The 9936-nt window shown below is 33.6% G+C and overlaps 1 protein-coding gene across 1 annotated transcript; it reads right to left on the bottom strand.

Annotated features, from left to right (window-relative positions):
- Positions 1-538: 538 nt before the first annotated feature.
- Positions 539-7573, bottom strand: LOC120770982 (UDP-glycosyltransferase UGT5-like). Its single transcript, XM_040098724.1, has 6 exons — positions 7405-7573; positions 4193-4354; positions 4001-4097; positions 1555-2016; positions 1286-1489; positions 539-1221 (listed from the first exon to the last, which is right to left on the bottom strand). Exons 1-6 carry the CDS (start codon positions 7405-7407, stop codon positions 539-541), a joined length of 1611 nt encoding a protein of 536 aa, XP_039954658.1. The 5' UTR covers positions 7408-7573.
- Positions 7574-9936: the final 2363 nt, after the last annotated feature.

Here is a 9936-nt window from a genome sequence, read left to right as displayed (position 1 = left end):
AGTACAATGACATAATATTTTTGAATATGAGGTTTTCTTTTTCGTAGAACTTCACATGCAGACGAAAAAAGAAGTCTGTAGAAAAGACCTTTCAAAATAATAGTTTTCATTAGTTTATTTGATTAACTTTGGCTGATCTTTGGTCGAAGTTCTAAGACACTAAATGATAGGAATATAATAAAATAATCCCTGAAAAAGTGAATTGAAAAAAATCACATTACAAATCTTCACTCAAAAGTCTATGAAGGTAACAATTTCCAATACCAATGGAGCTGAAGTAGTGAGAAAAAAGGTGAGTTTGCAGCAAATGTGGGACAGCCAAGAAGGAAACTTTGAGTTTATTCCACCTATTTACCATCCCGCCAATTCAAACAATAGGGTTCGACCAATATTTTGATCATTTAAAATCCATTAATACGGAAAATAACATAAGAGCAATAAAAATATAAGCGCAATAATAAAAGATTCAATGAGAAAAGAGTTTAATTCATTATTTTACCATGACTACAATAATATGTATATACATTTACGAGTAGATCTATTGCCTCTTCTGCTTCTTCACTTCCTTCTGCTTACTTCCCTTGCCAAGACGGCGTAAAATAAAGCGCACCAAACCCATTAATAACCATAGAGTTAGCACAATGCCAGCAAAAACAAAAGCAATGACGTCCAGTAAATAGAATTGATACCACTTCAAGTCGAGACCAGCAGCGCGCAGATGCTTAGCACCTTTGTGGCGTATCACATACTCGATCCAATAGACGGCGGTGTCACGCGCATTCAGCGGACGATCGTGGAAAATGCTCGAGATGCGTTTGATGTTGGCACGATAGCTGGGGTTTTCCAGCAACTCGGTGAGCGCATTCCTTAGTACGTCATGGGTGATGGATTGAAAGTGTAAACTGATGGCGTAACCGTAGAGTTCGGCCTTCTTCAAGTTCAAGTGCTGATCGCAGTAGAAGGGCATGCCGAGCATAGGCACCGCATGGTATACGCCCTCCTGTGTGCCCAGCAAACCGCCATGCGTGATGAATACGCGTACATTAGGGTGTGCCAGTATGTCACTTTGTGGCATCCACTTTTTCACCATGACATTCGGTGGCAAATTTGTGATGCTCTCATTTTCGAACTTCCACAGCACACGTTGCTTGATGCTGCGAAAAACGTCAAGGAAGATCTTCAAGTAAGCCGGCGGCATGTCCTTGCTCTCCACATTGCTGCCTGTTGCGGTGGAAATAAAGTTGCTTAACGACTATACATTGTTATTAAGGTGGGCGGTGCTTACCCAAACTGAAGTAGATGACGCCGTGTTCCGCCTCGTCCAAGAACTTTTGCATATCTGTCGGCAGTGCTTTGGGTGGATAAATGTGCATGCCACCTACGGGCACCATGCCGTCTATGGTGGGACGCGCGCTAGTCAAGGGTGCAAAACTGTTCAACAGCATGGCTGACAGATTCTTCTCCATCTCGGTTACTTTCGGGAAGCTAACTGTAAAGGAAGAGATTTCCATGTTTTTAAAACATTGAATTAATAAGCGACTCTCTTGCACTTACTTGGCAAATGTCCGAAATACTTCGCCACCAAGTCATCCATCAAGGGGAAATATACATACTCGCGATGTAGGTCCTCATAGAGTGAGTTGTAGGTGTTTTGTACACGCTCCCAGAAGCTCATGCGATCGGAGTAGGGCAGAAAACCATGTGGCACATAGGACCAGGGCGATACTATGCCAAACATTTGACTCATATGGTTCTCATAGCCCAATGTGCTACTACTCACTACCGGAATTTTATAAATATGACTGAGCGCCAGGAAGGCTTCTTGGTAGAACTGCTCGACCAGCAGCAAATCATAGACATTCTCAGTTTGCTTGGCATTGATGATGGCCTGTACTTTGGGCTGTTTGAGCGCGTGCTCGGTGGTGGCCACACCTAAAACTTGTAACATCTGTAGGAAACCCGCCATATCCATAGTGGTGAACTCGAAGATATTACGTGCGCCGGCATCTTCTTTGACTGAAATAAATGAGGTAATCATGAAGATTATTTTGAATTTAATAAACCGATAAAGAAGCATCTATAAATGTTATTACACTAGATCTATCTCTGTCTTTCTTAGTTGAGTAACTGAATAGAAGGGAATGAGAGAGTGGACGGATTGCCCATATTTGACCTAAATAGAGAGGTCGAGAGAGTTTTGGTATAATTTGCAATAATAATACATATATTCAAGGCTTTTACTTGCCCCAAACCGAGACGTCGAAAAATTTTGGGGCCATATTTTTTGATGGTATTACAAGTATGTTATTGCTGAACTGCAAAAAGCATAGTCACTTTATATAAGACTAATTTCCAGATTTCGAATGACATAAACCTTTGTGGGACAGTTTTTGATGCTGTTTTTGTAGTATTACTAAACTGGAAAGAACATATTCGTTTCATAGAAAGCATTTTTTCACAATTTCTTAGGCCACCAAACTTTTTGGGACATCTTGAACCTTTAGATATACATATATAATAGTTTTATCCGAATTTAATTTGAAATGTTTGTCCCAAAATATACGGCTGTTTTACTTTAAGTGGAAAGCAGGAATATTTTCCTTATAACTTAAATCCAAAGTATTTTTTGGGACAGATCCAAAACAGCTATTTTATGCCAGTAGCTTTAAGTTGTCTCTTCAAGTTATTTTTTAATTACATTTTCTAGTTCTTAGAAATCATATTTACAATTTGGGACAAATTTGGTGGGTTGAGAATTTTTGGGACAATTTAATTTCATTTGATTTCTATGGCAATACAATACTATAATGGAGAGATATTTTTACCGCGAAAGCATTTACACATTTTTGGGACAATTTGGGACAAAACTTAAACACGATGGTTACAACACTTTTTGATCTTCAAATCAAAATTATTTGGGCCACATTTGTTGATTGATAAAAGTAGATTATTGTTCAGTTTTTATTTTGGGACAACATATTTTCGAATAAGTTCTATGATACTATATTAATATAATGGACAAATTATATCGAAAGCATTCATAATGTTTTGGGACAAAAATTAAACTTTATGGTGACAACATCTTTGGATTTTCGAATTAAAATTATTTGGGCCACGTTTTTTGGACCACAAAAGTTTACTTTTGGTGAGCTAAAAATGTTTCCGGACAATATTTGTCGATCTTTAAGGCAATTAAAATTCTATCAGGAAGCGTAATATCAACAGCATCTAAATAGTTAACCTCAAATAATATTTAAAATTTAATCGGAGAGATAACAGAGGATCTCAACATCGCTATCGTCTCACTGAATTTTGCTCAATATGTTTTGTATGAGACGTGTCAGCACAAGATCCGTACAAGAAGAGCTAAATCCTTTGTAAAATCGATGTCGAGCAGAATAGTCCTAGTCATATTTGATGGCATATATTTACATAGCCAAATAAGGAAGTTTTGTATAGTACAGACTCTCTATTTGCAGTTCTGCTGTTTCGTGTTTTAAAAAGAAAAACTACTATTTTTGGACTCTTTCAGGGTTCCTTTATCAACTACTCTCGGACTATTTTTGTATACAAATGTGTTTTGTTTGTTAAAGCCTTATCTTTCTAAAAACGTGCGTTGCAAATATTTATTTATTTTTGCTAATCAGCTAAATATTTGAACGCTTGATTATGTTCAGGGCGTAAGTTAAGAGATAAGACACTGGCAATTATGCTAAAATAAAGAACCCCAACAGTGACGCTAGTGGTTCATATAATCATTACAGTTTTTCGGAAGCCTCAAATAAAAATAGAATGAATTAATTTAAACCAATTAAAACCTGGACAAAAAATGAAATTGTAGAAAATTTGTTAAATCTAAACCGAATCTTTGTTTGTATATGTATACTTGTATAACTGACTTTTACGAATTTAAATTTATTTTTTAATCAAATTAGAATTTTTTAGGACTATAAAATATAAATTTTTAAAAAATGTATTTCCGTAAATGCGTTTTACTCACCATCCTTCCAGAAATCATAGACGGGTTCTATGAGTATCTCTGTATAGTTGCTGCCCAAGTTGAGTGGCGCCAATGAAAAGGCTGTGATCAATGTGACCTGCGTCGTAGAGTCGGTTGGAAAAGATACAAGACATTGCAAATTCGGTTAGTGAAACTAATTTTCACAGTAATTTTTCGGGGAAGTCAACCTACCTGATGTCCATTCCTCACCAACTCTTTTATTATAGCTTTTTGCATCATGAAATGACTTTTGCCAGGAAACGAGTACACCGAGAGTATTCTAGCGCCATTTGAGGTGGGTGTGATAGCTGCCAGTATAGATAGTGACAATAGACCCAGAAATATTTTGTAATTCTAAAAAAAAAAAATTCAACAAAGTATATTATTGTTATATATACCGTATTATAGTATATGTGTTATAATCTTTGGTAATAGTATATTCATATTAATAGAAACAAGCTGGTTTGCAATGTTCTCTCAATAAATCCATTGTTCTCTCAATAAATGATTGAGGCGATGTGTGGGAAGTGGCGCCATCTTATTAAAACTAAATGTCGCCGAGATCACGAGCTTCTATTTCAGACATAAAATAGTTGGTTATCATGGCGTGATAACGATCGCCATTGACGTTTATGTTCTCAATGGCATCATTTTTTAAGTAGAAGAAGGGACCGAAGATTCCACCGGCTCATAAGCCATACAAAACAATTGTTTTTCCTGGATGAAATGGCAGCTTTTGAATCTCTTCAGATTGCTCTTCGTTTCAAATGCGGAAATTTTGCTTGTTTACATACCCATTGAAAACTTAGGTACTTCTTAGAACTTTTCAAGAGTCCATAGAGCGAAAAGGTGTCGCTTGGGAAGGTCTAGCGGCTTCAGTTCTTGCATTAGTTGTAAGATCTCACTTTCAATTTAAGTTGTTGAACAAAAATAATATGACAGCTTGACACTATTCTCGCGTGATTTGTCAAAAAAGGCTATTGAAAAAAGTATCTCTACTTTAATCACCCGTTATTACATTTGCATATGTAAATATATTATTAGCATATTCTGTCTGGCATCCATCACATTTATCACATACTACTTTCCTACATATAATTCTTCATGAATATCTCACATTAATTGGTTCTATAATTAATATTCGAGGAGATTATTTTATGTCATCGCTTAAAAGCACAAAAAACTTGTTTATCGACTGTTGTTTTTGTATATATATTAGGGTATTCGGTATTTCCCTAGTTAAAACGTTCTCTGCAGTTTTCAGGTGTGGTTGAAATTTTAAGGGTTTAATAGAATTATCCTCGGTTTTTGGCAAATCGTCCTATAGGAAAAAGTTGTATGACAAAGTTTTGGGTAATGAAATGAACTACAACTTTTGTAGATATAACATTTTCACATAACCTCACAAATTATGTGAAACATTCAAATAACCAAGTTTTAGGTTTTCGATTTTTATCATGTAAAAAGAAACACGGTATTTTGTAACAGAAACTTCAGGGAGCGTACGCAAACACAAAAAAAAAGATAATTCAATTTGATAAACAATGGACACCTTAATGCACATATTTATGTATATATTATCGCGTGCTATCTGAGTTTCCGTAAAGAAAATGAGCTGTCAGCTATTTTGTGAATACAAATTAAGAAGACATCACATGTAATTACAAAAAAAAAAAAACACTGAAACAAATAATGAATTAGTAGCGTATGAGCCCGCACATGCTGAGTATAAATATTCTGATTCTGCTGACATTAGCACCATTTTATTCAAATTATTGTTTATTACTTTATATAAGAAATTGCTTCGTAATAGTGTGCCCCCTGCACCACTTAGACAGCGTCAGCCCCTGCGGCGATTAAATAGGTTGTTATCAATTTTAGAGTTGTTGTAAACATATTAAGTAGTAGTATGTACGAGTAGTAGTGGAACAAGATATTTAAAGCTATTTTTAAACGTATGTATATGTGTTATAGCATTCACGAATTTGTTTTTATTTTTTTTTGCAAGTCATAGTCACGACTCTTCTTGTAGTTTTTCTTATTTTTGCTGAAACTGGATTTTGTACAATGTATCAAGTAGAAAATAAGGAAATTAGAATAAGAGTACCTTAAGCATAAATAAATATAAATAAAATTAGCTCTAAAATAATATTAAATTTAAATATTTATACTCTGTTTTGCCAAATATATATATAAATATATATGTATATATTCTTATATCAATGTGCTATAATTTGCCTCATTTAGGAAATTCTATTTTGTATATGTGAAAACACTTGCTTTTGCATTTTAATTAATTTTTGTTAAGCAAAACGTTGCTTTTTTTAAATTATATATGTATATCTAGAATGTGGCAACATCTCTTAAAAATATTTTCAATATTTATTTGACTCGCATAATCCGCTTTACGTTGGTATGTCTATGATAATGTTTAATTTATTTCACCGATTTTATTTAAAAAACAAAATAATTTTCAAAAAGGTGGCAACCTTGTTAAAAATAATTCTAAATTCTTAAATTTCTTCATTCTGATATAATTTTTGTAATATTTAATATTTTTCGCTAATTAATTTATTCAACATTTTTAAAAGGGTGGCAACTCTTTACAGAAAAAAAATTTTTTAAACCTTTTAGCCTTATAACACTTTATACGCTCAAACGGTTTGTAATCATAAATATTTATTAATTGAATAAAATGTTTCAAAAAGGTGGCAACCTTGTTAAATTTTTTTTCTAAACTTTTAAAGCTTTTTATGCTGTTAAAACTTTTGTAATATTTAATGTTTCTCTTTAATTTCATTTACTCAACACTTTTAAACAGGTGGCAACGCTTCACAATAAATAAAAATGTTTATAACCTGAAGAAATTTTCGTAACAAGTTTTTGCATGTTTCGCCGTTTTTAGTATGTTTATTACAATACTTAATTTTACCATTTCAAAAAATGCCAATAAATATTTAGAAAAGGTGGCAACTTTTTAAAATTATATTTTTAACTTTTAGCTTTTCTAAATCCCATTATTTTAAAATCCGTTTTAATATAAGCATTTATACTTTAACTTTTCCATCAGGTGGCAACCTCTGTGCTTATTTTGTTTAAAACCTTACGAATAAAACACTACAATCAAATAAAAATTATAATTTTTTCGTAAACATTTTGAAGCTGCTCTTTTTGCCATCAGTAGTAATATGGTTAAATTCACACTAGGAAAAATGTAAATATATTTTTTTATATTTTCTGAAGGCTGGTTTCAGTGTTTCCAATGAAAGTCTACAAATTAATTTTTATTAAATTTTGTAAATCGGTAAATTTAATATTTCATTCTTTAACACAGTTTTTTAATAAAATATATTTTGTTTTAATTAATGACTTGTCTTAAAACCTTTTCTTTTATTTTCAATTACCATATTCTTGCGTTTTCTTCTTTAAGACTTTAACAATTTTTTTATTTGCTTTAATAATAATTTGTTTCAACACTTTCTAAGTAACTTCTCACTGTCGAATTTAAGCGCCGGACGCCACACGGTTAACGATCTAGCTTCGCCGACGGACTCTCTCGCACTGGGCCACAAACCAAGTTCAAGCTGCGATCAATTTTAGTCTCTTCGTTTTATGCTGAGATTTCAATTCTTATATGTAATGCTATTCTCAATGTAACGCTTGGTGCTCGCAAATCTTCTCACCAAGTCAAAATCAAGTGCTTTAAAAATAACTAAATTACTTGTTCTGCACTTCGATTAAGTGTCCACTGTGCAAAGTGCGCCTGGTTGCATTGACTGACATGTCCATCAGATGAATACGGAAGAATTATTTAAATCTGAGATAAAAATTTGTATTTCGCTAAAATCTGTCTGTGTTCATCTGCTGTATCATTACGTCAATGACGTAAATATTGCAGAATGCTTGTGTTATGCTGGCAAATGGTGTTTTCGAATAAATCGTACGTTGCTCATACGTCGTGGCGCACGGAAATTGCCAGATATTAAGCATGAAGTAGCAAAGACTTTGATGTGTAATCTAACTCTCTAGGCATTCAGTAAGCCATTTTAAGATACAATAGCAGTAGTAAAGTATAGTAAATATCTGAGGCTGCATTTCGTTCCCTGGGTCTTTCATCAATGTTACCTTGGTTCAAAATAATTAGCGTCTAGTGCAGTGGTACCTTGGTTCAAAATAATTAGCGTCTAGTGGAAAAATTTGAATGCGCTGGCACAGTACAAAATGTTTCCGTGCGATCTCTGTCTCTCTTATTGGAGTGCTTGGGTAGAAGAGAATGAGAGACTGGACGGATTGCTCATACCTGACATAAATAAGACGTTGAGAGAGTTTAGACACAATCTTTTTTGATTGTGTTGTCATAATTTCAAAACGTTTGCAAAATTTCAAAACGATATCTTAAAAACTGAGAGACTAGTTCGTATATATACAGACGGACAGACCGACAGACGGACATGGATAAATCGACTCAGCTCAACATACTGATCATTATATATAATATGTTATAGGGTCTCCGACGCTTCCTTCTGGGTGTAACAAACATTGTGGCAAACTTAATATACCCTGTTCAGGGTATAAAAATACTTGAAACTAACAATAAATCCGAACCTACCTACAAATGTAGGCACGTGTCCGAAATGCCTGAATGAATATATATCTAAATATAAACTATTGCACATTAAGGTGTGCTTGAAATCTTCGAAATCTTTCAACTTGACATGAAAAATATGCGTAGGTAAAGTAGAATATATGTTTCTTCTTTTCAGTATACATTTTTGCAAAAATTTTATGCTGCCATATCTTAAAAACTAATTTTATATATTAAATTTTTGATTTTATAGAATCTATGGGATCGATTTCTGGTGGATTTTTATACTCTCGCAACCAGTTGCTACAGAGTATTACAGTTTTTTCACCTAACGGTTGTACCTATCAGCTGAAACTAAACGAGATAGATATAGAGTTATATACATATACAAATGATCAGGATTGAATCAAGTTGAATTCCTTGATACATTCAGTTTCCATTATACAAATCAAAAAGCAACTAATATAACGGGATAAGACTTTGCAAGAATAATGCCTTTAGAGTGCGCACCTTATGACCAAACATTTTTAAGTGCAATAAAAACTGTTCAAGCCCCTAGGTACAGAATATTTAGGCTCCGGTACCTACAGTTAACTTTTGATCGAAAATGTCGGTCAACGTATGATATACATATATGTATATATAACTGAAATTGAGGGTAATGGTATGTCTGTATGTCAAAAATGGGTTGAATCGGATCAATACTTCCCATAGCCCTTAATATAATTTCTTAATATAAAGATTTTCCAACTTCCAGGTGACTTTGTACCACATATATCGGCCAATAAGTGAGTTATCCCAATAAAAATAAGAGAAAATATTCGTAACAGTATATCGTTGTGAAATTTGAGCGAAAACTACATATATAACTAGTACCAGGATTTCCGAACATCCGGCTCACTTTACTCTATATGATTTGTTAGACATCTTAAGTATTTCCTTGCCTTTGATTGTGGCAAGTTGCAAGTGTATAACATGTTCGCTTGCACCCGAACTTAGCCCTTACTTGTTTTGAATTATATTTTTAAAGGATGTGGCAATAATTCTAAAAAATATGTTCAATATTTATTTCACTTGCTTAATCCTCTTTACGTTGGAATGACTTGGATGCGAGGGCGTCAGTTTTTTTTTTTTCATAAGTAATATAACTTTTTGTTTATTATTGTGTGAACCTAGTGTTTACAAAGATCTAAATATCAGCTTCCTTTTTTATATAATGTTAGCAAACAATTTGCGAAGGTTGTGAATACCCCTTCTCGAGTGCATCGTGCAACTTAAAAATATTTTGCATACTTGCAGGCAAATACTATTAAATTACCCTTCAGTTCTGGAGATGGTGATTGATCAAACG

Source organism: Bactrocera tryoni, chromosome 3 (genome assembly GCF_016617805.1).
Source record: "Bactrocera tryoni isolate S06 chromosome 3, CSIRO_BtryS06_freeze2, whole genome shotgun sequence".
NCBI classification, from domain to species: Eukaryota; Metazoa; Arthropoda; class Insecta; order Diptera; family Tephritidae; genus Bactrocera; species Bactrocera tryoni.
Note: the sequence above shows the minus strand (reverse complement) of the source record. Positions and strands in the feature narration are given on the sequence as shown.

Bases quoted from the DNA above. Each gene is read 5' to 3' on its own strand.
- LOC120770982 (XM_040098724.1), bottom strand. The intron at 4,098-4,192 runs GTAGGTTGACTT...TCTACGACGCAG, and splicing joins TGGTGAGGAATGGACATCAG to GTCACATTGATCACAGCCTT. The intron at 1,222-1,285 runs GTAAGCACCGCC...CCACCGCAACAG, and splicing joins CGTCATCTACTTCAGTTTGG to GCAGCAATGTGGAGAGCAAG.